The sequence below is a fragment of the Medicago sativa genome, chromosome 1 (assembly GCF_051527215.1).
Source record: "Medicago sativa cultivar Bolivia chromosome 1, Bolivia_mono, whole genome shotgun sequence".
Classification (NCBI taxonomy): domain Eukaryota; kingdom Viridiplantae; phylum Streptophyta; class Magnoliopsida; order Fabales; family Fabaceae; genus Medicago; species Medicago sativa.
This window is the reverse complement of record NC_140749.1, coordinates 59,493,086-59,519,395: the sequence shown is the minus strand read 5'-3', so window position 1 is coordinate 59,519,395 and position 26,310 is coordinate 59,493,086. Positions and strand designations below refer to the sequence as shown.

General features: G+C 35.2%; 2 protein-coding genes across 2 annotated transcripts; one reads left to right on the top strand and one right to left on the bottom strand.

Annotated features, from left to right (window-relative positions):
• The first annotated feature begins 4,467 nt into the window (after positions 1 to 4,467).
• On the top strand, positions 4,468 to 5,652 carry LOC146955903 (thaumatin-like protein 1b). Its single transcript, XM_085724741.1, has 2 exons — positions 4,468 to 4,691; positions 4,815 to 5,652. The coding sequence occupies exons 1-2, from the start codon at positions 4,517 to 4,519 to the stop codon at positions 5,495 to 5,497; spliced, it is 858 nt and encodes a 285-aa protein (XP_085580867.1). The 5' UTR covers positions 4,468 to 4,516; the 3' UTR covers positions 5,498 to 5,652.
• Positions 5,653 to 8,129: 2,477 nt separating this feature from the next.
• Positions 8,130 to 14,402, bottom strand: LOC146955902 (protein fluG-like). The gene is made up of 18 exons (XM_085724731.1): positions 14,234 to 14,402; positions 13,047 to 13,298; positions 12,884 to 12,951; positions 12,658 to 12,773; positions 12,475 to 12,580; positions 12,146 to 12,302; positions 11,961 to 12,056; positions 11,838 to 11,886; positions 11,482 to 11,744; positions 11,207 to 11,379; positions 10,880 to 11,000; positions 10,612 to 10,664; positions 10,400 to 10,529; positions 10,122 to 10,267; positions 9,564 to 9,752; positions 9,075 to 9,307; positions 8,809 to 8,945; positions 8,130 to 8,335 (listed from the first exon to the last, which is right to left on the bottom strand). The coding sequence occupies exons 1-18, from the start codon at positions 14,393 to 14,395 to the stop codon at positions 8,273 to 8,275; spliced, it is 2,514 nt and encodes an 837-aa protein (XP_085580857.1). The 5' UTR covers positions 14,396 to 14,402; the 3' UTR covers positions 8,130 to 8,272.
• Between the last annotated feature and the right edge of the window lie 11,908 nt (positions 14,403 to 26,310).

The following is a 26,310-nucleotide window of genomic DNA, read 5'->3' as shown; positions in this document are numbered from 1 at the left end:
CTATGATCCTCACTCCCACCCCAAAAAAAATTATTCAAAGTAGATTTAATAGAAGAGATTATACATGATGGAGCCTTGAAGAAGGAAAGAGCATAGACAGGCAGAGAAGTCATGACAGATATAAGAACAATCAAGCGACCACCAAAAGAAAGATATCGACTCTTCCAATCAGACAGTCTATATTTTATGCGAGAAAAAACCAGCTCCCAAAACATTAAACGCATCGGATCACCACCAATAGGAAGACCCAAATACACAAAAGACACCTTTCCCACTTTACAACTCAAACCAGAAATATTGACCCCAACCAGCATACTCTTATGGAAATTAACCTTCCAACCCAACATTACCTCATAAAGCACAAGCACTGCCCGCAGTGCACGAAAATTAGCCCATTTTTTAACCCAAAAAAGTAACGTCGTCGAATAACTGAAGATTGGAAACAACAGTTGGATTCTGCATACTAGTAATGTACCCAATAAATATGTTGGACTCAACCATGGCTTTCATCATCACATTCAAACCTCATCAACCAGCAAAAAAAAAAAAAAATAAAGGAGAAAAGGGATCACCTTTTCTTAGACCTCTCTCAAGAGGAAATTCTTCTGTTGGACTGCCATTACTATCATAGAAGCTATTTCAGTACAAACACACTCTTCAATCCCTTTCCTTCACAAAAACGGGAAAGACATTTGCCCCATCACTGCATCTAAGTATCCCCAATCTACCGAATAGTATGATTTTTTCAAAATCAACTTTAAATAACATTAACTCCTTACTAGACTTACAAGCAGTCTCTGACTCAAAGATTACACTTACAATAACCGACCGCAACATGTTTGCTAACAATTTTGCCAAGGTTGTATACATACTCCCCACCTAGGAAATATGCCTAAAATCATTTAATTTTTCAAGGCTATCCACTTTAGGTATAAGTTCTATGAAAGTATTATTTATAACTTACGTCGATTTACTATTCAAATGAAACTCTGAAATAAACCGCATGATGTCATCCTTGAATTTAAGCCAATTTTTTTTTTATAAAACCAAAATAAATGCCATCTGGACCCGGACTCCTGTAACTGTCACAATCCCACACAATATCCTTAACTTCCTCCAAATAAAAAGGTTAAATCAAGCTACCACCTTCTAAAAACGACAAAGTCCGAAGCTGAAGATTACGCTTGGCCTTTCAAGATTGCACGCCTAGAAGTGAGACACAAAATTTTAAACAACAGTCTCTCTAATGGGATTCACGCCCTCCACCAGAAAGCCATCCACCAAAAAAAACTATATTACATACTTTTTTTTTATAATTTTTTTAAATCAAGAACATTTAATAACTTTTTTAACGACAAATGTTAACAACAAATGGATCTTGAAAGAGAAAAGCTTGAGAAACAGAAAATTCTGTTATAATTCAATGTAGTTGAAAGATACAAGGGGAAAACTTATGTACACGTGGCTAGTTCCAGCTCATACTATCTGTCCTAACTAACTACACATGTAAGCTAAATGCAAATGAAAGGAAGGACCATCACGCACAGGAAGAAGTATTCACGTTTTGGAACAAAAGGAAGGAAGGCATCATGGACACTCAACAATAGCATTTTGAATGAAATTGAGTAGCAACGTGAATACGACATAATTCTATCGGTTTAATTTATTTACTATGTTGTTTATTTGTATGATTATGTCTAACTAATTTTCTTTGATTAGGATTAGATGATTTTAATTCGAGTTGTATGAACCATGTGATTCTATAAACTCTTTTCAATGCAATTATAATCCTAGTTTTATTTAAATTTGCTTGAGTGTAACGCTTTTTGTATGTTTACGAATGACTACTAGCCTTAACTTTTTAAATATATGAATGTATCTTAGAATTTAAATGACTACTAGTCATATCTTTTAAAGATTGATCAGAACTATTTTGTTAATTTGTCGTAAAATTAGGAGAATAATTGTACAGACCGAAAGACCTCATCACTTATCTCTGTTATTTTCCGAAACAATTTATTTTATTTTAATTTTATGTTAAATTCAGATCATCACCACTTATCTCTGTTATTTTCCGAAACAATTTATTTTTATTTTATTTTTATGTTAAATTCAAATATGCTCTGCATACCCCCATTTGTTAAATCCTTATGACAATTAAATTACCGAGTTAAGATTGAAACAATCATTGTGAAGACGAACTTATAAATTTTATTATTTCAATGCATTTCAACCACACTTTCTAAAAGTCTATCAAATTTTTGGCGTCATTGGCGGAGACTGTTGATTAATTTCGACAAGGCAATTTTTTTAGTTAGTTTTTTTTTTTTAATTTTCAGTTACTAAAAAACATAAAAAAATAAAAATTGTGTTCTTTATGTCTTTTTTATTGTGTCTTGCTACTAAAATGTTTATCTGAGTTTTGTAGCAATGTGGGGTAGAAGACTATTGATAGATACTGAAGAGATAATTATCCTTCAGTATGAAAAACTTAAGTTATCTCTTCGTATAAAAGATTTGGATAAAGGTTAAAGGTGAGATGTGGTTTTTGTGGTAAGAATCGTCATAGTCACTATTATAATGAGCATTGTGTGGATAAAGAAGGGCAACAAGTGGTCAATATTGATTATAACTTTGAACTTGACAATTTTTAGATGAATTCTTAAGGCCCAGTCAATTTTCATTTGATAGATTTTAAGTTCAGTGTGTTGAACTTGTTGAGAAACTATATTGGTATGCGGAGAAGTTGGTTGAGATAGAGACTGAATGTCACACCTTTGTGATGGAAAAGGAAAATTTCAAAAACTGAAATAGTGGCATGGAAGAAAAATCACAAGTGATGCACGTAGATCTCCATGTGACATTTGAGATTCAAACATTGGAGATTAAGGAGATTCAGTTGCAACAAGAGTTTTATTCTTCTCGAAGGTGGAAGATCAAAATTTCCAGAAGCCTACTGCTCGATCTACTTCTTTGTGTCAAGTTCATGGAATTCCTACCAAACAAGAGAAAAAAAAGGATGATGTGCTTTTTTTTATCATATATGTCACCCTAACAGTGGTTGAGGCGTCAAGCTTATGACATTAAAGAAGCGCTTGGTGGTAGGCAACCCATAAAGAACTTGCAATTTTTCTTTATTTGTTGATTGGTCATGTTTTGAACAAACTAAGACAGAGTGTTTGGTACCTAGAGCCTTTTTGAGCCTACCTGGATTTTATGTTTATATTTATCCGTTGTTAAACCAAATTGAGCATTTAGGATTAGAATCCTTTGTTCGGTAAAAAACTGCATTAGAAACCTAGAGACCATAGGTGACCCGATTTTGTGTTGGAGTTAAACTATGTAGATTGTATGATAAGTTTTAAGTTTGGGGTTGTTGTTGGAACTAGCAACATTTATGTTTGGGGTAAGGGTACTAGAGAACTATAGGGAATATATCTCTCTCAATCATGGGATCCACTACAATTTTTGTTGTTGTCGATAATTCTATCATTTCTTTTGAATATATCTCTCTCCAAATTGAATACTAAGTTTCTTTTGAGAAACTGAGAGAATCGCATCTTTAGGGAATAATACATATAATAATATTAATACTAAGATCTTATAAATATTAAATAATAGACTTTTTGAAGTTAATTTTATAGTAAGACAAAGAGTTTAATTAGTACATCTAACAAAGAAAGAGGTTTTTTCGAACTCAACCATATGTCGAATTTAGCTGTGAAAGTTTGAAATCTCTAGAGTGAGAGTTTTGTCATTCATTTCCGTCCTTCCCGATTTAAAAGATTAATTTTTGCATTTACTCGCGGAGGATACCTTATTAATACCAAATGTCTAACACGGAAAAAAATTAAATTACACAATTTCAATAAATTCATTCAACTTCATGGGCAACAATAAATTATAAAAGATCATTAGAGACCGACGTAGAGGATGCATTGTTAATACCAAAGTCTAACACGGAAAAATTAAATTGCACAACTTCAATAAGTTTATTCAACTTCATGGACAAAAATAATTTATAAAAGATGAATGGAGACCAAATTTTGTCCCTGGCAAACCAATCATCCAATCCTTGAAAAATATACACATATTAATCCCCGACAATTTTCATATCTTAGACAAATTAATTGGTAACTCATTGTAATAGAGGACTAAATTATGTCAGAAACTGATTTGCTTATTTTTTGTCATGAACTAGATGGACTCGCGAAAATATTGTTAGGGATTAAATCAAATCTTCACTCTAAATAAAATATATAAATAAATTCTTTAACATAATTTTTTTTCTTTATTTTCGTCAATAATATACGAACATGGGACCAAGTAAGTACTACGTAAGATTTGATTGAGACATTTCCAATGCATGGAGGCTAAATAAATAAATAACTATATACAACGTAGAATAGTTCCATATATGTGCCTCTCAGTTTTTTGTTGACCGAACCAAATGAATACCATTCGTTGAATTAAGATTCAAACCAATGAACCATCGATCGAACAGAAGGCTATATATATGGCAAGAAGAAGAGAGCAACTTCATCATTCACCTTCAAATAGCAAAACTACAATCGAAAGAGAAAATACTGCACCAATATTCACAAGCCTGCAAATCAAGATTAATCAAGTCATATCCAAAATGAAGAACACCCGTGTTGCTTTATGCTTTAGCTTGGCATTCCTCTTCTATGGTATATATATCACTATACAACTATATTAATTTTTCATATAGTTGATCGATTAATTCATCTTGCTTAGTTAATAAATTCAGTTGCATTAATAATATGATCCTGATTTTGCATTTGTTTATGTAGTGGTTGGAGGAGCTAAGGTGACATTCACAAATAGGTGTGAATACACTGTATGGCCAGGAACGTTAACTGGAGACCAAAAACCTCAGCTATCAACGACGGGTTTTGAGTTAGGACCCGGAGCAACAATTGCAGTGGACCTTCCATCACCATGGTCGGGTAGATTTTGGGGCCGAACTGGATGCTCCGACAACAACGGAAAGTTCAGCTGCGCCACCGCAGATTGTGCCTCCGGTCAAGTCGGTTGCAATGGTGCTGGTGCAATCCCACCAGCAACACTAGTGGAAATAACAGTAGCAACAGACGGGGGACAAGACTTCTACGATGTGAGCAATGTGGACGGATTCAACGTGCCAATGTCTGTAACGCCACAAGGCGGTAGTGGTGACTGCAAAACCTCCAGTTGTCCGGGGAACATTAACGTTGTGTGTCCTTCAGAGCTCCAAGTTATTGGTACTGATGGGAGTGTGGTTGCCTGTAAGAGTGCTTGTTTGGCTTTAAATGAAGATAAATATTGTTGTCGTGGAGATTTCAATACAGAAGAAAAATGTCCACCCACAGACTACTCTATGGTTTTCAAGAACCAGTGCCCCGGTGCTTATAGCTATGCTTACGACGATAAGAGCAGCACTTTCACTTGCTTTGCAAGACCCGATTACGCCATCACCTTCTGCCCATCAAATTAAACTCCAAGATCAAACAAAATATGCCGTCTTAATTCATTTATGTATTTGTCTAAAATAAAATAAGTGCATGTATACAAATGAAACATATAGACACATTTGTCATGTAATATAAACCACAAGTATTTTCAATTATTATTGCAGTCATTTTTTTATAATTTATTGTCTTGATGGGTATAATATATAGGTTATTCTCCTTATGTCGTCATCAGCATTTAATCTTGTCCTTTTTCTTCGTTCGGTGATTTCTATCTTTAGCATAGTGAGGGTCAAAAAAACCTGCTAACTTGTAATCCGTTTAACAACAGTATGATAGGATCGGATTAAAATCTTGCACAAGAACATTTGTTGAATACAGAATATCAAGTCTATAGATATTGTTAGATATACTATTAACCAAGCATGCCTTTGTATACCTTATGATCCGCCTTATTGCTTATATTTTTTTTATCAAGAGAACAAGTTGGATGCATTAGGGTTTGCATTCTTTTAGATTGAACTTTTTAAAAATTATTTTGTGTATTTTGTTTGGTGAATATAAACTCCTCTAGACTATTGCAGGATTTGAATTCCAAGAAAAATTTGAGTTCTCCCAATATGCTCATTTAGAAAATTTCTTGCACAAATACTATATTTATAAACCCAGGGTGAGTAATGACATTAGGCATATGTCGTCAAATATTATTTTAATTTACAGAAGCGAGAGACTGCCATTCCTTCCACAAACTAGTGTGATGGTTATGCTGCTATTTCTCTGAGTTCTCTTTTTCTTCTTCTTCTTTATTGGTTTTCTGCAAATAGTTAATGAAATTTAATGAAATTTATCGAGAATCGAATTGAAGACATTATGAGGAGATAAAGCACTATAGAGAAGTTTCTGAATAAAGATATCACCGATCTTCTGTACAGTGATCTATATATCAATGCTACAGATGGGTAATTCCTTTTTTTCTGTGTTTTGGTTGTCTAGTTTCTAGATTAAATTTTGTTAGATTATTCACCAAGTAGGCAAGCACGATATCTAGATTAATGTAGTAATTTATGAGGGTTGTGCTTTGCAAAAACCGTGCTACTTTTCATTGATTGGTTGCTTATTTGAGACTTATTATGGAAGGATGAAAATCTTGAAGTAGAAATTGTTACCAACTATGGAGTTCTCATAGAGTGGTTGCTTGATTAGTTTAGAAATGATGTATCTGGATCAACAATTTAGATAATGTTTGCTTGTTTTCAAGGGCTTCAAGGGTGTGGTAAGAATTGTCGGTTAAGATCGATAATATTTGATGCCTGATATTAGAAGATGAAGGTTTACACCTTAGGAAGAGAAGTTAATTACAAGCTTTCATGTGGTTATTGGCAACAGGTTAATTTGAACTATCTTGAATCACACTACACAGCTACCTGTGCCAATTAAGAATTTTGAATCATGATTAGAAGAGCAGTGAAAAGTTTCTTCATTCACATGAATTCAACATCAACTAATGTTCCTTTCATTAATTTCTAATATTTGCCGCTAGGAGATTTTTTTTGTTTCAAGTGAAGATAGCAAAAATGGTGTTGCAAGCTTGTCAAACAATTGAAAAGCCCAAGTGTTGCTCAACTTTCATTAGTTGTTTAGATCCTCTCATGGGTAGTATTTATTTTTAGGAGAGTTTTGGTGAATAAGTGATTAGGAAGTTTGGCTATGGTATATTATACTTGCCGTGAGTACCATGTCTAAAACTAGGGTTTAGTATCTGTTTAGGTCATGCCTTCAGAATGATCTCAAGGTGGGGTATTTACATCCCTCTTGGGTTTATGTTTTCCTCACTGTGTCCTAAGTAACATAATTAAGCCCTAAGTCAAGAAGCGCATGTGCTAGATGTTTCTAGATGCTTTGGCCGAATATTTAGCCCCAAGATATGGGGAAGGCGGTTTCGGTGCTAAAGGGCAAGGGCACGCAGTAGAAAAGGGTCAATAAGCCTTTGTAGAGGGCTAGCAAGCCATTGACGGTCCATATATGAAATTACAATTTATATTAATCTCTATGTACCAAGCGTCAATAATGTTACTATAAAGCACAGTAGCAACATAAACTTGGAATATAAACAAGCGCTACATCACGAACAAAAAGATGAAATTACTGCAACATAGCACCAGTTCTAATGCCATCAATTCCAAAATTTAGTATATTCATAGACAAGCAAGGAGATAGAACCACCTTACAACCAAAAAGTTTCAGATTTAGCACCCAAATCTTCAGAATTTCCTATTGCACTTCAAAGAAAAGTACAAACAAATGAAGAAAATTACAAGCTAGTATGGAAATTAAAACCATTTCTTTAGGGTTTAGGATTTAGGGTAATAGTAAGATAGAATCCAAGTAGAGAATAAGCAGAATTGTAAGAGGGAGAGAGACTAGAAATCATCAAAATTCTTCAAACAGTTCAATGCCAATCATTAATGCTTAATTTTATAGAGGTTCAAATAATATTTTTGGTTAGCTTTACTCATGAATATTGAATCACGTGATGCGTATTCCTTTTCTCTAATCATTTTCTCTATTATTAGTAAGATTTTTTTACTGATTATCGATGACAATAAGTTGTTTGTAAAGAGAAAATGTCATCAGTAATAAGATATAAATCCAGCCAAATGAGAAACAATTATTCTTAATTTAACTAGAACCAATAAACTCAGAAGTGTAAATGCAAGCTATGAAAATGTCTAATGCGAAGAATTCTCCATAATCTAAATCATGTGCCGACTAGTCATTACACACGAAAAAAGACAGCTAGCCTAATAACGGTGTATGAGTTGCTTGTATGCATCCTTGTTCTCCGAGTAATGATCAATTTCAGCCTGGCATCATAAGTCACATTAAGAATCAAAATCAGTGGCTTGGAAGAGAGAATCACATAAAGATGAAAGGGAGTGGAGGTAAAAAGTAAAGGCTTATTTTTCTGAATTACTTATTTACTAGACATTTTTCAAGAATAAGTAACCCTGAAACTTTGTATTAAAAGATATTTATAAGCAACATAAAGGCCCTATTTGGATAAACAACGTAATTATGCATTTTTCATACAACTGCATACGTATAAGTTAGTTTTATAGGTAGAAACACACGGTCTTAATCCTTGGATGAGGACCAGAGACTCGTGTTCCGACATCACTATGTTGTCTTAAAATACAACTTAAAATGAGTTGTCCGATCTTTCATCCTAGGACCGAGATTCGCTACTGCATGCGTGAAAGTACCCAAAAAGCTATCCAAGTATTGAAAAGCTTTCGTAGGAATTATAAATTTAGAAGCATCTAAGTCAAACACATACCTTCCTAATTGCTTTTATGGCAGTGAGCAACTTATCACCGATAAATTCCTCAAGGAAGTCGGCCTTGTGAAGAGCTTCCAAAGATTCTGAAAGTGATTTTGGCAATCTCAGAAGGTTTTTTGGATTTGGATCTGTATCTGTTTCATACACGAAATAATAAGTTAATATGAACCAAAATAAAATGGCTTATTGTTTGAAGATCATGCAAGATATAAACAAGTGATATTCATGATGCATATTACACTGTATAATTTATATTATCTTACCAACAGGTTCGGGAAGAGAATGATGTCGACGAAGGCCATCAATGCCAGCAGCAATTATAGCAGCTAAGCCCAAGTATGGGTTTGCAGAACCGTCAAATGATTTCACCTCAAAATTACTCACTAAACCATCGGGAGTTCCGGGAGGCGATGAAGCTCGCAACGGAGCCTCCTTATTTTCATTTCCCCAAAACAAGTATGCACCACTCCATGTGTTGGGCTGCAACCGATCATAACTGCAATCAAATTGCTTACTGGTGTAAGGAAACAAAGTGTATAATTTGTGTTCAAAACTCAAGCTGTGTTGCACTACTTTGTCGAGGTATTGTTTGCTTTGGGTTTTTCGTAAGCCCTTAAGGTTACATAACTCCATATTTGCATACATGTTTTGAATATAATGCTTTATAGATATAAAACTAAACATAAAAATTATAGGCCTCCGCCTAGAAACTTAAGCTTTTAGGAGAATGAGTCGTTATAGATACGAGAAACCTGATAGGAAGTGGTGCTAAAAATGGCAAAATTGAAGGAAGATGATACAGAACTCCAGCCATAAATTCTTTTCCCAAAGTTGATATTCCATACTTTGATGATACATCTGATGCCATAAATACATTTTGACCATTCTGCCACAAGCTTAGATGAACATGGCATCCAGAACCCGCATCATCTAAAGTGTACCTTCAATATGACAACAAAACATTCTTATACACTTCAAAATATTCACTTTAATTTCTGCTATAAGGAAAAACAAGAGTTTATCAACTCTAGTTATGTTTTATAGGCCACATGACTACATCTCCATACAACTACATTGGATCAGTTACTTATGTAGAGTTTACCGACGAAAATACTTGAATTGATAAAAAAACATATACATTATAAAAAGTTTACTTACTAAGGATTTAATTGAGTTGTTTATCAAAACAGCCTCGACTCTTAAAATAGAATGCTACGTTGCTACTACATCTTATTCATAGCCGCTTATTCAAAATCTAAATTAACCATATGTATAATATTTCATACTTTCAAGGAACTTATTCCACTTACTTTGGAACAAACGTAGCCAGCAAGCCATGTTTTCTAGCAATTGCCCTAACAGTTTCACGTGTATAAACTAAGTTGTCAGCAGCTTTAGTAGAAATGGTATGTCCTAAAACCAGCTCAAATTGACCTTTTCCAGATTCAGCGTGTAACTGCAATATTTTATTAAGAATAAAAGGCCCGACAATAGGACACGTGTTAGAAATCAGAGGGTTCCACAGTTCCAAATTAAATGCAATGAAGATCAAACAAGGCCATCATCATATCTTTCATATATAATTTACCTGTTCTACAGGAATGCCCATGGAATGTAAAGCAGAAGCAACTTCACGAAGTATAGGGGAAGCAGCATCAAACGCTGATGAGGAACAGTAAGGACTCGAGTCAAATGGTATCCATTCTTCTTTCCCTTCCCTGAATGATTTTCTAAATGTTTATAACTAATTGGCATGGTATTTGCATTAATCAAATCACAAGATAATATTATATGCCATACCTTGTCTTACTCTTCAAGAGAAAAAACTCATTCTCAAAACCTGCATTCACTACCTATAAGCAGACTATATGTTAAGAGTAGTGTCATTTGAATATTATAAATTCGACACCGTACATCAACACCGTATAAAAATACAACCAACATAATTGTTGAGTGACGAAGAGAAAAAATCAATAAAAAACACAAAACCTTGTCATTAAATGGTATCAGACAACTTTTTAAGTAAACAACATATGGCATCAAAAATACGACAAGCTATGCAACATACCAAGTCAAATTCATCTTTGAGAATTTTGGAAACTCTTCTTAAGGCCTCTCTTGGGCAATACTCCCATGCTTGGCCAGGTTTAACATTCAGATCACCTAAAACCATTTCATCTTCCTTGCTCCTATAATGGATGGATCAAAATGCATCAGTTTAAATACTTTCAGTAAAGCAAGATAAGTTCTTGATTCAAGAAAGTGTTATTTACTAGATTAATCAAATAGTGATAGCCACACTTAAAAAAAAGCAGAAAGAAAATTATATGAAGTTAGAACTTAAGTAACAAGATAAACAAGCTCAGAACATCCTCGTAAGAAAGAACTTGTGTACCAAGGAATCCTCCTTTTAGTAGACAGATCAGGCGTTAATCTTGTTTCACCAACTGCGCCTAAACCAGATCCGGCTGCAGGTCCATCTATTAAAGAACTCATTCCCATAGGCGCAAATGCTAAACCAACCCCGTTCTTCGAAACAACATCATTGAAACGCTTTCTAGGAATAGCCTGAAAAAAAAATTGACAGCACCTCATACCATGTATAAACATAAAAAAAATCTTTAAATGAATGAATAATGAAGTGACAGAAACAGGATAGAGGAAACTCACACGACATCTGTGCTGTCCCGAATTATCAACCCATATTATACGAACAAATGAAACATCAGTCTCTAAATCGTCATCAATCACATCTAGTTGTAAGTTATTATTGGAACTAATAACATTGTTGGCAAAATTAATCTTATAAAAATGCATTGAATTTCTTGCAAGGATGTCTTTTGCAGCTTCCACAGCCTCGGGAACAGTGAGATCACCATCAAGGCATGAATCACGTAGAACAGAGAAAACAACTTCGCGAGACTTCTTTGCACCTGTGAAAGCATAACTCATTATGTTAATAAATGAAACTGAAACACTTTAAGGACTCTTCATGTATAATCTTCATTTTCGGGATGTTAACCAACCTAAGTAGAATGATTCAGGAAATGCATAGCCATCAGTACTAAACATCACCTGCAATGCAAGAAATATTTATCTGAAAATTCATGATCTCGGTGAATAATTCTTTGAAGTGCTTATATTGTCACCTTATTTATTGGAGCCAGCTCTAAAAGCTCTTTCAATGATGAAATCATCCCATGTACACTCAGCTTTGGAATTGCCAATCCAAAATCAAGGTAAACCTGAATGAGAAGATTGTGTTACCTGCCAGTGAACATGTAATCCGTATTCAAATCTACTAATACAAGTCACCGAGATATAAAATGTTTACCTGAGGGTACACAGATGCTAGATATGATGCTTCCTTTGAGAATGGATAGGATGCATGTAAAAGAACAATCCGAGATTTTGAATATCTCTTGTCCTCAAAAACTGAACGAAGATGAAGAGGATTCGCCAGTCGTATATCCAAATCTTTATCTCCAAACCTAATTACATAAAGGTAAGTTTAGTATATAGGTAAGAGTAGAATTCCAAGCAAGAAGAAAATTATTATATCTATATCCATCCATCAAATACAATACTGGTAATAATTGAAGAAAATAGAAATGATTGAATATAATAACATGTGTATCCAAAAATTTAAAACCATTTCATTACCCTGTGTGTATCTGTATTGGTAAGTCATAGGATTGAGCAACTTCCAAACTTTGCAAGAAGATGTAGTCGATAAGATTCTTGTTTGCAATACGAATAGGCTTCCCAGCTAAACATGTAGAATAATTAGTATGAATAATACTTCGAAACAGAACATTTTAAAACCAATATGCATATTCTACTCACAAAGTAGCACTTGTCGGAGACCCTCCTCAGCATCCTTTATTGTCAAATTTGTATTGATTTCTAGACCACTGCGGTATGCAGCTATGCTTTTCAATCCATAGATTTCAGCAGCAACTGTTAAAGATGACGCTAAGGAACCTAACTAAAATATTGGATATTTTTGTAAAGCTAAGAACTTTTGTTGTGTAAGTAAAGAGAAGATAGTAATAATACATAGAAAGGATATGATTTCAACTTCGAGAGAAATGCTTCAGTGAATGAATCCAACGTCCAGCAAGATCCATCAGGCAAATCCTTCGGGTAGTGTATCACATATTATTATGAATACAATTTCAAATAGAAGAATGCAATATAGCACAAGAAAGAAAATCAAAAGTGAAGCATCTTACTTGATCAAGGATTTTCTCAGCCACCCTTTCGATTCTTAAGATTCTACCAACAAGAGGTATAAAACTCTTATGCCATTCTATATCATGCTTTTTGTCCAATTCTAACCCATCATCCATGAGTATAGCAGAGATTCTTGCAGCTTTGAAACATGTTGAGGATGACAACTCCAATCCAGAGACATTTCGATATTCTTCAATACCTTGCAAAGATGACTCACATCCATATAGCTCAGCTAAATCCCTTAGATTTCTCTGAACATTACATAAATAATAAACTGTCATAAATCATAAAAATTATCCAAATTTGAAGCTCCACAAAAAATAATTGTGAACTATAAACTAATACATAAATAAATAAGCCTGGTTATCAATATCTTACGATACATGCAAGCCAAACCTCGATTCAATGCAAAACTGAACTCAATTGATATGAATGTCTAGTGTATATCTATTTCGAACATGAATTTCATCTTGAATCTTGATTTACTATGATGAATATTAACTCATCTTAGTATAGTCGGCCACTTTTGTTGTCAACTTTGTATTGAGGTTCATATGCCATTTATCTACTTAAAAAGTTTTTTATGTCACTTGTTTTTCTTATAAATATCTTATTTCTATTGGCGATATATTTTACGATTCATAATAAAATTCAATTCACAATTCAGAAATTAGGTTTTACTATTCATGATTTGAATCTCAATTTGATAACCATGCACATACGTAATATTGTTGAATTCCCAGAGCCAAAACAACGGCAAAGTGGGATGCTGCCAACGGCTGCCATAAACTGATTGACTAGTAAAGTTTCAAAAACGACACACATCTTTGTTTCGAGAACTGCTCTATCGCCCCTCGCATTGCTGGAAAAAGCCTCCTATATACCGGAAGATAATTTCTGATGGCAAAAATGTATCGGAACACATGTTCTGATCCATGTTTTTCGACTAAAATCTCTCGGATTCTACGTTTCGATAGGGCTATTTCCCGGCTTGAGCAACATGGGGAGGCTAAAAAGAAATTTCTATATTTTCTGATACGTTTCCAAATGAACCAAACCAGAAATTGGCAGCAACGGCGTTGACTTTTATACATATAAATATATGTGTCGTTAAAATGTGTCCATTTATTTATGTTCATATAGCATAAAACAATATAAATGAAGTAAATGGTGCAAGAGAAAGAACCTTGAAGGATAGAGAGTGCTGTGAAGAAGAAAGAGCATCACCATGTGCTTCAGAAAAGGCATGAATAAAAGGCAAGTTGGATTGAAGAGAAACTATGTTGTGGGCATGACCATCCACAAGTTCAACCTCTTCCACTGCTTTTCTTAACTCACTCAAATCCATTCTATCACACAAGTATAATTAGAGACAAAACCCTTTTTTTTTTTTCCCCTTTCGGTGTTTTATAAACAACGATTGGCTATTTTTATGGTTCATCCGGTCTCATTTATAAACAACGATTGACTATTTTTTAGATACAATGAATAATTTATGTATTTAGTCTAAAATTTAGACTGGATACATCAATTATTCAATGAATCTTAAAAATCAATTGTTTTTGTAAATAGAACTAGAAAGACTACAACTTTTTCTTTTAAGGAAATTTTTTATACTTAATTAATGCATTGGATTTTATGTTTTCAATTAATTATAATTGTCAAAATAAAATCTGAACAATTTGTTTAGGAGAAAAGAATACTATACAGTACATTTTTTTTGAGGAAAAAATACTACTATACATGATTGGTTGTATTTTGTCCTTAAAAGAAATAATTGGTTGTGATTTGATTAATTATTATTATTATTATTATTATTATTATTATTATTATTATTATTATTATTATTATTATTATTATTATTACTTTTTTTGTACAAATTATTATAATTATTAACTTTATGTAATAGAGTCCTTTAAAAAAAAGAGAAAAAAAACTTTATGTAATAGAGTGTGTGTGAAGACTTTCAAACGTACATTTGACTTGAGTTTGCCTGTAACAATGACATGTCTAGATCCATAGGAGGACGATACTAATTACTATTGAAGACGAGTTATGACTTTTGATTTATTTTTTTATTTCTTTCTTTTTTGTAAATGGGATTTTTTTAATTCCCAGCTAATAAAACGTGTCATTAAAAAAATTAAAGGAATGAGAGTGTAATTCTTATAAAAGAAAAAACTATATTTTTTTCTTATGAAACGATATTTTCTAAAATATAAAAGTCGATAATAAATAAAATATTATTCACATGTACGATTCTTAAGAAGTGATTCTTATGAACAAATTTTTGTAGGACATTGGATTATATTTTCAATTAGTTTTAGGGTTAATAGTGTTTTACCCTCTATATTATAGGTCATTTTCAGTTTACTCCCTGTAATTTATTTATTTTTTAGATTTCATCCTTGTAATTTAAAGATTCTTTGGTTCTGAACCTTCATGACATCAAATTACAAAATTTAATTATGGTACTTTCGTCCCTGTAATTTGAGCAAATTTCGATTTACCTCTTACCATTTCATCGATTTTTTTACGTTCAAAATTCACAAAGGTCTAAAACAAAAGAATCTTCGCATTATAGGGATGAAATCTAAACAATTTTTTTACAGGAGGTAAACCAGAAATGGTCTGGGTAAAAAACTATTAATCTTCAATTTTATTCAAAAATTATTATTACTTTATGTAAGGGAGAATATGTGAAGATTTTCACACGCACATTTGAGTATACTCCCTCCGTCTCAAATTATAAACAAAAAAAACTCATTTCTGTGTCCCAAATTATTAGAAGAAAAAAAAAAGACAAGTTTTTGCCGTATTTAATTATGTTATTTTAAAAAATCATCTTTTACAAAGTGAATTTGTTCTCCCTCTCATTTTCTGCATAACAAATAACCAATGAAAATTGTTTTTACATCTTCTTGTGAAACCAATTTTAAGGAGAATACAAGAAACTATACTCCAAATTATCATGTTTTAGTTTTTTTAATAAGTGTGAAATAATTTGTTAATGCAATTTCCTTATAATTTTGATCTGTCCGATAAGAGACCGATATAGGCAGCGGTGGCGAAAAGTGCTCCAGTACAGTGGCGATGAGTCTTCGCGGTGGATCGAAAGGTGTGTGCATGCACATTAGCACTCCAACACTCAAGTCAGTATTGAAATACTGAGAAATAGTGTCTAAAAAGTGTGGGACAAGTGAATCATACCTTGAGGGTGAAGCTAACTCACCCTTATATAGGCGGGTGTGAGAAAAACTGCTTTCGTGATATGTGATGCGTGATTAGGAGACGGTTAAAGGACACATGTATGGTGTTTGATGCACGGAGGTGTGCTCTGGTGAGGTGATGTGCACTGATATTGGTGTGTTCCTTCAGGTGATGCGCCTTTAGCCTGGTGGATATTTAGCCCACATGTCATTGTTGAATTGGCCATATGAACAAATTTCATATAAATTCATTGGAGGACTATACTAATTACTATTGAAGACTAGTTAAGACTATACTTGCAACTCCTAACCCTAAAGAAAGTATCCTTGCAATTTATAACAAGAACAATTGATAAGTCAAAATGAAAGTCACCTCTGCTTCTCCTCATACGCCCTTTTTTTCAAAATTATCTATGTTTGGATTCAAAAATCCAGAACGTTTGATTTCTGAAATCTTCACTTACCATATACAATTTGAAAACCTTTGCTTCCCCTCACTTTTCCATTTTCAATTTTCAACCTAAAAAACACTCAAAAACCCATCAATCTAAAACCCCACCACATTGTGACATTTTACATCAAAACTTGCTCAATTCCATTACATTTCAATGGTTTCCTTCTACTACACACGATGTTATTACACATTTGAACAAGTATTGTGTTTTGAATTGCATTTTTCTTCTTCTTTCAGACTGGTTTAGTTCGGATTTTAGAATTCAAAATATGTTCTTCATATGTTTTGATTCTAAAATTTGGAATTTGCTCATAGATGCATTTTCATGATTTCTTCCTGGTTTTGTCAATGTTTCAAAGATGGAGACGCACATCAATTTCATTAGGGGGAACATGGTGTTGATGACGGCCTCTGGTGGGAAGGAGTGTTAGATTTAGCGTAGAACCCTGATAGTCTCTGTATGAACCTCATCCTTAGGAACCTGAGTTGCATGAGGAGAAAGTAGAGCAGCAAGTGGCACCACCATAACAGTCTATTGATTCATATCTTGGTGGCTCGTCTGATATGTGGCTAAATGTATCCATCTGGGATATGTACGATATGACCTTATTTATTCCAATTTATTTTCTTACTTTATATTTCTTATTATTTAACTTTTTTGTCTTTCAAAAAAAAAAAAACCTTTTGTTTTTTTTGGCAGTTATGCGACGTAGCTAAATGTCACACCCACAAGGGTCCTCGTGAGCTTAGCTCAGTAGGTAAGGACAATGCATAATATATGCAAGGTCCGGGGTTCAAACCTCGGCTACCACCAAAAAAAAAATGTGACACCAACGAGAATAAGGTCTTCGTCTGGATATGTTGGACACCATCAGAACCATTAGAATGACATACCATGTTACCACGCTGTACTTAATGATTGATCACCACCTCTTATCGACATTTTCTGAGAGGTAGCACTTGAAAATAATGTCCCAAGTTCCAAGATAAAAGCATGGAAGAAGATCATTCAATGAATAAAAAAACGGCATTTTCCGACCACTTTCGTGCCCCTATGCGCCTCAGGCTCATGACACCTGTAGGAAGGCAAAATTCCTTACCCCGATTACACCTAGGGTGCATGGTTGCGACACAGATGACAGAGAAGTCAGAGGGGATTTGAAGAATCCTAATCACCACCTAACCTTTGAACCAAATCCTTTAATTTTCTACAAACAACTACTACTCGCATTGAGCACACAATTTCAAAGTGAAAACCCTTAAACCCAATTAATTACTTGTTAGCTTTAATTAGTTAAGTAAATTCCCGAGTCGACTACAACCATTGTGGAGACAATACATTTATCACTTTATTACTTGTTACGGTTGGGTAGACTTGCCAAATTTTTCATTAGTTGCATACTCACCAAATACATTAGGGGTTTATAACTAGTGAAAAGTTTGGGTGACCAACACATTGACCTAGTTATTTTGTTGAGACATCGTGAAACCAAATAAACGGTTGTAGACACTAGACCTAATTACCAAGGAGTGAAAGAGAGCGAAATCCAACATGACATAATCGCCATTTTTTCCCATTTTCCTGCGTTTACATAAAACAACCATTGTCAAGTCCAACTCCCTAAGTAACATAATCCTAATCATATTCGTTGTAGTAAAGTAGGAATTCGAAAATCCTTATGGATATGAACTATACAAATTTTAGTACTTGATGACAGTTTAGTACATTTCCTAAACTAACCATCATACCTCAAGGAACAAAAGAATAAAGAGGCCTCTAAAGACATTACAAGAGGCCTCAAGGAACAATTAATTATTGCTCCTTGTACAAAACAATAAATAGGTGATTATGCGCAGAAAAATGCACTCGTTCGCCCCCGGGGTATGTGAAAATACACCAATGCGCCCTTGGGTGTTTGCCATGAGCCCCTAGGTGCACAAAATAACACTTGTGCACCCCATAGGTGTATCCTGTGCGCGCTCGAGTGTTCCATTTTGGGAAATAACTGCTTTTGGGTGGAAACAAACCCAATTTTAAGGCCCAAACCTAGGTAAAACTTTGCCTATAAATACAACTCCTCTCATACATAATTTTTCATTTAGAACGAAGCGGTTCAAGAGGAAGTGACATACCTAATATTGGTGAAAACCTGCCCAAATTAGGAAGTAACTAAGAGAATGAAATCACGATAATTAGGAAAATAGTAGTTGATGACAGTACGTCATTACTAGTTTTTTAGTCATATTTGTGTCCTTTTTGTAATGTTTAGAGAGTCAACTGCTTGTAATTCATGGTGAAATCAGATTAAAACAGGAAAAAGAGCCCAAAGGAAGAAATTGAGAAAAAGAGGAAAAAATGTGAAGAATCGTGCCACGTTTGCTCTAATCGTGGCACGTTGCAAGAATGTGGAATTCACTGATGCGTTCTGGAAATTTCGTGGCACGATGAACCACGAAACGTGCCACGATGATTAAATATAGTTGCTGTCACGTATGAATTAATTTGGGTGTGAATAATAGAAAGATTAGGAAAGGAATTGGGCTTTGACCTAATGGTGGGTGTTGACCCGAAAAGAAAAACAAGAAGAAAAGTCACTTGGAAAGAAAGAAAGGAAAACGGCACATGACATGGTATATAAAGGAAGCATCACACTTTGGCCATTGATTCACGTTTCTTGGTAGCCATTCAGGTTTCGGCGAATCACGTTTTTGGAAGGAGAGAAGCCGCAAGCAACACGAGACAAAAGGAGGAGGAGAAAAGCTCATGGAATTTGGAATATGCAACAGTACTGATTAAATAGAGCAAAGCCGGTAGCACCATAATTCGATCGGTTTATTTCTTTTAATATGTTGTTTATTTCTTTGATCATGTGTAGCTAATTTCCTTTGATTAAGGCATGATGAACCTATTGTAATATATGAATCAGTAGTTGAACTCTCTTTATTACCAATGTTATTCAGTCTTTATTCAGAATTGTTTGTGTTCATTGCTTTTTATATGATTGTTTGTATGACTATTAACCCTAACTTCTTGCAATCAAATAAATTGATCTTAGTGTTATACCCTAATTTTGGACCTAAAAATACTTGGTCAATTCTTCTTTTCTTGCATTATAAGCCATTTGAACTGTCTCTGATCAATTGCATCTTTCCCTGCATTTTATTTCAATATTATTTGCAAAATTCACATGCAAGGGTATTTTAGTCATTTCCTATGTCAAAATTTCTTCCGGTCTTTTAAAATTTTGTTTGAGTCCTTTCAAGTAGTTTGAATAGGTCCTTATTTCAATTCTATGTCAAAATCCATTTCAAAAAATTGCATAAGAAGTCATTTTGAGCCAGTTTTGCCCCTAGGGGCATTTTAGTCTTTTCAAGTGTCAAAGCTCTGTTCAAATCTTAAAAATTGCCTCTGAGTCTTTCAAGTTGGTTTAAATAAACTTTGTTTCAATTTCTTGTTAAAAATCCATTTTAAAATTTGTATCTGAGTCATTCTCAGTCGTTTTAGCCCCAGGGGCATTTTGGTCATTTCACACGAAATTTCGGCAGAGAGAGGTTACTTTAAAGTACCTCATTTAAGCCATTGGTTCGTTTTAGTCCGTTTTGTCAATTTTAATTGTCTCACTTTACGTTATTTTCCATTTTACCAATTTTAATCCAATTTTATTTTAAATTTCATTCTAAGTCCTAAAAATTCTAAAATTTGCATTTTTGGCCCTTTTGTCATTTTATTTTAAGTCTTTGATTAATTTTAGGTCAATTTTCGTTTAAAGTTCTCTTTTTTAGTCAATTACATTTTGGTCCCCAAAGTTCCAAATATTGCAAAATGGTCTTTTTTTGTCCAGGTCATCTTTTTGTTAGTTCTCTTATTTTGCAGATCAGTCCCTTAAGTTCTCAAAATTGCAAAGAGGTCCAAATGTCCAAAATAGGTCAAGGTCGAATCAGTTAGAGTCCAATCCAGGTGTCACAGGTCCATTGGTCAAGGCAATACACATGTCAGCTATAAATACAACACATCATCATCACAGAGCCATACACTCATTGCCAACTCACCAAAATACAGTCACAACCCTTTTCACGCGCCCTACGCGCCACCCTAACAGAATCTTTCAGCCATTGAAACCACCGTAACAAACACCAAATTACACCAATTCGCCACAAATTCGAATCAAAACGATCACAAATTCACCAATTCATTGCCAAATCCACGAAAATCAACACAAGTTTTCAAGAATCGAAATCAAAAGCTTGCAATTCATCAAAATATTCTCGGATTCAACAAACTCTCAGGGATTACATTGCATAATCATCATCATCGAGCTTGTTCCCTGCAATTCGAGCATGAATTTGTCACTGGAGTGACGAATCATACGATCACAGGGATTTGGGGAAGAGAAGAAGAGGATCGAAGCAAGATCAAATCAGTTCGAAGAAGAAGAAGATCAAAACACCGATTTATTTTCGGTCTCAAAGCATACCAGAAGAAGCCGAAGCTTGCTCAAGGATCTTTCGTTCGAAACCTCCAAACAAATCCAGGTATATTCAAGAAAAACCTTCTCGTTTTTGCTCATAATCATCATCGAAGGCTTGAAATCAAGAATAAACGGTGAATCGAAGAATGATTTTGAAAAAGATTCGAAGAAATTCGAACGAAACCCTAGAAATGTGAATCGTCCAAGAATTCACCGTTTATTTCATAAATTGAGGTTCAAATCCATAATCAGTGAAGAAAGTAGTTCGAATTAGGGTTTTGCTTCAGAAAAATTCGAAAAGAAAGTTGAAACCCTAAAAAACCGTAAAGATCCAAAATCAAACCTGTGTAAAAGACGTAGATCGAAACGTTTTGAGCATCCTTCTTCAAAGAACACATAGATCGAAACGTTTCGAACTATTTCTCTTCAAAAATGTCAAGATCGAACGGTTTGAACGACTTTCTTCAGAAAATAGCAAAGATCGAAGTGTTTCATGTTCATTCTATGTTTGATTTGAGTGTTGATTCATAGTTTATAGTCCAAAAATCATGTTTGATGTGTGAAAATCATGAAAGAGGCCATGAGAGAACGAGAGAGAACGAGAGAGTCTGAAGAGAAGAAAGAGAAACCTAGGTTTGGAATGAAGGTGGACCGGTCTCCACGTTTTTATAAGAGGGTGAACCAGACCGGTTCACCTGAACCAGTCTGGTTCACTTCTAGACCGGTCTCCCTTTCGTTTTACAACGTTAGATGCATGCAGTGATGACGTGGACGGTCTGGATGTTTTGTTATAGTGGTCTTGTTTGTCTTGTTGTGTGCCATACGTTTCCAGCCCTTAGATCTAGGTTTGTGATGGACTTGGATCAATCCAACGCCTCTGAGGCATCTGGATAGTCCAAGATCCATCAAGAACCTTGGGCCTGGGTCACTTTTTACTGGATCCCTCGTTTTTGCTCATTTCTTGCTATGCGCACCCCTGGACTTTACTTCCTGCACCTCCTGTGTATCAAAATCTTTTGCAAAAATTCCCAAGCTTTTTTCCATGTTTTCTTGATGTTTTTTGGTGTTTTGCTAATACTTTTACACTGGAAAATTTGATAAAAGATATATAGACAATTTTAGTGTTATTTCTTGAATTTTATGTTAAAAAATTGGTAAAAAATTGGTTCAACTTTGCTTCTTATCTTTGATGCACACTTGTGATACATGATATGTGTTTCTATAACTTTTTAGCCACTGTTTGAACATGATTTTGATACTTGTGTGTGAAGTTTAGTTAGTTGCTTGGCTTGCAAGTCACATTTGTGAATAATTTGTGTAAATATGTCTAAATTCACTTAAGAATGTAAGGCTCATCATGTGGTTTCAATTCTCACTCTTTGAAATAGAATGTATACTTTTAAAAATGTACGAGACTATGAGAGTTGTGAGCTCTATGATGCTTGCATCTTATGAGTGAATTCTTAGTCATATTTTGCACTTGGTTTGGTTTATTTTGTGTTAGATTCCATGCTTTTATTATAGTACCTTTCTTGCCTTATTTTTTTCTCCATATTATTATGTGCTACTAACCATTTTCTTGTGTTTCATGCCTCATACATCATAAGCATACTCCCTATCACACTTTCTCATCCCATTTCTTTACATTTCTTTTGCCTTTAATTCATTTGTGTGGGATTAAGTTCTCACAAGGAAGTAGTGTGTAGCTAGGCCAAATGATGTAATAAGGACAATGGACTCTAATGATGTACACCGACACATGCACACACCCCACTATAGCTAGAATATTCATGTTTAGATGTATGTTTAGGATTGTATGTTTAGATGAATGTTTAGGCTTTATACTTAGAAAAAATCAATTTTCCAAACAAATGTGAACAACATCACTCAAACCATTTTCAAAATAAACCTTGGGATCAAAATCCCATTGTATTCTCCCTTTTGTTTTCTTAATCAAATTTCAATGAACTTTAATCATACTTTGACTTTCTTTTGCAAATAACTAATTCCACCTCACAATTTCTAAATCTCATGCCCTTGAGGCCTCTTTCTATTCTTCAAAATCCCATTTTTCAAACTTAAAATCAACCAACAAAAACAAAAACATTTTTGGAAGAGAACTACGGTGGATTTGATCCCTTAAACGGGTACGTAGGCAAGGAACAAAATTCCTTCAATTCAAATAAAATAAAAATCCAAAAACATTCTTCTCCCTCCAATTCTTCACTTAGAACATTCTTAGGTTTAATAAACACTTTCAAAATAGCATTTAAAAATAAAGCGCGCGCGTAGAAATTAAAGACGGTTCCTATAGGATACTATAGTCGTTATGGGTGCCTAACACCTTCCCGTAGCGAAAACAACTCCCGGACGTCGATTCTCAAGGGTTTTGCTTACTTTTTTCCCTTCCCAAGAAAAAATAAGATATCACCGGTTTAAAAGGTTCAAACGTAATCAATGTTTGACACCCAAAAAACCAAGATAAAACAGCTGGCGACTCCGCTGGGGAGATTCGAGAGTTACGCCTAGTCTTTATTTCCACGCTTGCGCTTGTATTTTTACTTGCTTCTTTTACTTGTTTTCTTATGTGAATAAACGTTTAAATTCTTGCAAACGTGTGGGGTGAGAATATCAAAAGTCCTGCACCCGGGCTGAGTGAACTTAGGATTTAGGAGGGATATAATCGACAATTCATTCCGGGGGTTGCCTCGTGTTTTGGATTATGCGATCAATCCCACATAGCTGAGGCATTTTGGGGGTGATGTTGTCGGCGCGTGTTGTCGCGTTTAGGCACTTTACTTCTAATTGTTCTATGACGCTATGAACCGTAGATAACCAAACCCATCCATGGCCATTTTCTAGGACGTAGTGCGGAGGCTAAACCGAGTGTTGTCTTGAGTTTTAGTCGACACGCGATACTACACTCAAGTTAGACCTTCCACGTATAATCATGGAGCGAGTGCTGTCTCGTGACACCGTGATATACGTCGGAGAGGTTGCAACTTGGGAACCTTTTAGAACCCAGTTACTATTTCCTAAAGCCCTAGATTCACCGGACACCGTGTCCACCCATGACTCCTCGACTTTGAACTTCAACCCACCATGTTTTCTCCGAACTTGAACATAATCATGCATTCATGCATGCATACATGCATAAACTTTTTCCATGAATTGTTATCGAAGGGCTTAGACAAGTTGAATTTGTAAACATTATAGGAATGAAGAGGACTAATTCCTACAAGTTCAAGGAAGTGGATTTGGCTAGTTTGAGAGATTTGGCACTCAAGATCGAGGATCCGACTGGTTTCCGACGTCGTTACGGGGCTTTACTTTCTATTCTCCAGACTAATGTGGATGAGAAGCTTGTGCACACTCTAGTGCAATTCTATGATCGGGACTATCGGTGCTTCACCTTTCCGGACTTTCAGCTGGTGCCTACTCTAGAGGCTTATTCTTCCTTGATGGATCTGTCTATTGCTAAGGGGATACCTTTCTCGGGACCTGAAAATCCTCCCACTCCATTGGTTATTGCTAAGGATCTCTATCTCAAGACCACCGATGTCTCCAAGAATCTTGTCACTAAAGCACGCATCCGAGGGTTCACTTCAGAGTATCTTCTTGGGAAAGCCAACCTCAAGACCACTTGTCAGGACACTCTCGAGGCTATTCTTGCACTTCTCATCTATGGGCTTATTCTCTTTCCGAATCTTGATGGCTTCGTGGACATGAATGCTATTATGATCTTCCACTCCAAGAATCCGGTCCCTACTTTGCTAGCTGACACATACCATGCTATTCATGATCGTTCCGGCAAGGGTCTTGGATATATTCTTTGTTGTGACCCTATCCTCTATAGGTGGTTTATTTCACACCTTCCGGAGTCTTTCCACGCCAATCCGGAGAATTGGTCTATTTCACAGAGGATTATGGCTCTCACACCTAATGAAGTGGTTTGGCTTACTCCCGCTTAAAGGGTTAAGGAAATCATCTTTGGTGGTGGGAAATTTCTTAATGTACCTCTTCTTGGTACCCGGGGTGGAATCAACTATAACCCGGAGCTTGCTTTGCGACAATTTGGTTTTCCGATGAAAGATAAGCCCATCAATCTTGCTACAGCTCCTTACTTCTTTCACTACTCCAATGCTCCCACAGGAATAAGAGAGGATTTCATAGGAGCTTGGTCTAAACTTCGGAAGAAAGAGGTGAAGCACATGGGTGTAAGGTCCGGTGTTGCTCATGAAGCCTATACACAGTGGGTGATAAACCAAGCTGTGGAGATTGGTATGCCTTACCCCTCTATGAGATATGTGTCTGCATCTATTCCTACTATGCCTTTGCCTCTACTCCCACCTACCCAGGAGATGTATCAGGAACATCTAGCTATGGAGAGTCGGGAGAAGCATCAGTGGAGAGCTAGATACTATGAGGCTGAGAACTTGATCATGACTTTGGATGGAAAGGATGAGCAGAAGACTCATGAGGTTATGACACTGAAGAAAGAGTTAGCTAAGGCTAAGAGAGAGATTGAAGAGAAAGATAGGTTGCTTATGAGAGACTCCAAGAGGGCTAAGGGTGCCCGTAACTTCTATGCACGATACTGCAGCTATGAGTCTGAGTCTGAGGATGATGCTTCCACTTCCTATGCTTGAGGATTTCTTTTTCCTGTTGTTATTTCCATTTGTTTATGTCGGAATTGTCTTGTAAAACTATATGTTGGTTGTTTCCCGTTCATGTTAAATGTTGTTTAGTAATGTTTACAAGTTTCTAATTTGTCTAAAAACCCTTCGATAACACAAAAAGAGTCTTTTTTGCATATGCATTAACACATTTCATGCATCATATGCATTCATCGGTCACAAAAAACTTCTCTCGTGCTCATTGCCTCCTGGTTTTGTCCGCCGCAGTCTGAAAAGTGGCTCGTGTTCGCAAAGTCTACCAACCAGATAGAATTCATCAAACAAGATTTCACAACAGAAGAGTGATGGCTAACCTTGAAGAAGAAAATGCTCAGCTCCGTGCCGAATTGGCTGCTATGAAAGAAGACTTGGCTAAGGCTCATGACACTATGTCTGCATTGCTGGCTGCACAAGAACAACCAGCCACATCTGTCCCAATTTCTACTGAAGCAATT

What these genes read in the sequence shown, in the direction of transcription:
- LOC146955903 (XM_085724741.1), top strand. Translation starts at nt 4,517, where the DNA reads ATGGCAAGAAGAAGAGAGCAACTTCATCATTCACCTTCAAATAGCAAA. An exon ending in CTTGGCATTCCTCTTCTATG is followed by an intron (nt 4,692 to 4,814) that starts GTATATATATCA and finishes TTGTTTATGTAG; the next exon opens with TGGTTGGAGGAGCTAAGGTG.
- LOC146955902 (XM_085724731.1), bottom strand. Translation starts at nt 14,395, where the DNA reads ATGGATTTGAGTGAGTTAAGAAAAGCAGTGGAAGAGGTTGAACTTGTG. An exon ending in TAGCATCTGTGTACCCTCAG is followed by an intron (nt 12,057 to 12,145) that starts GTAAACATTTTA and finishes CTTCTCATTCAG; the next exon opens with GTTTACCTTGATTTTGGATT. An exon ending in TCCTGAATCATTCTACTTAG is followed by an intron (nt 11,745 to 11,837) that starts GTTGGTTAACAT and finishes ATGCTTTCACAG; the next exon opens with GTGCAAAGAAGTCTCGCGAA.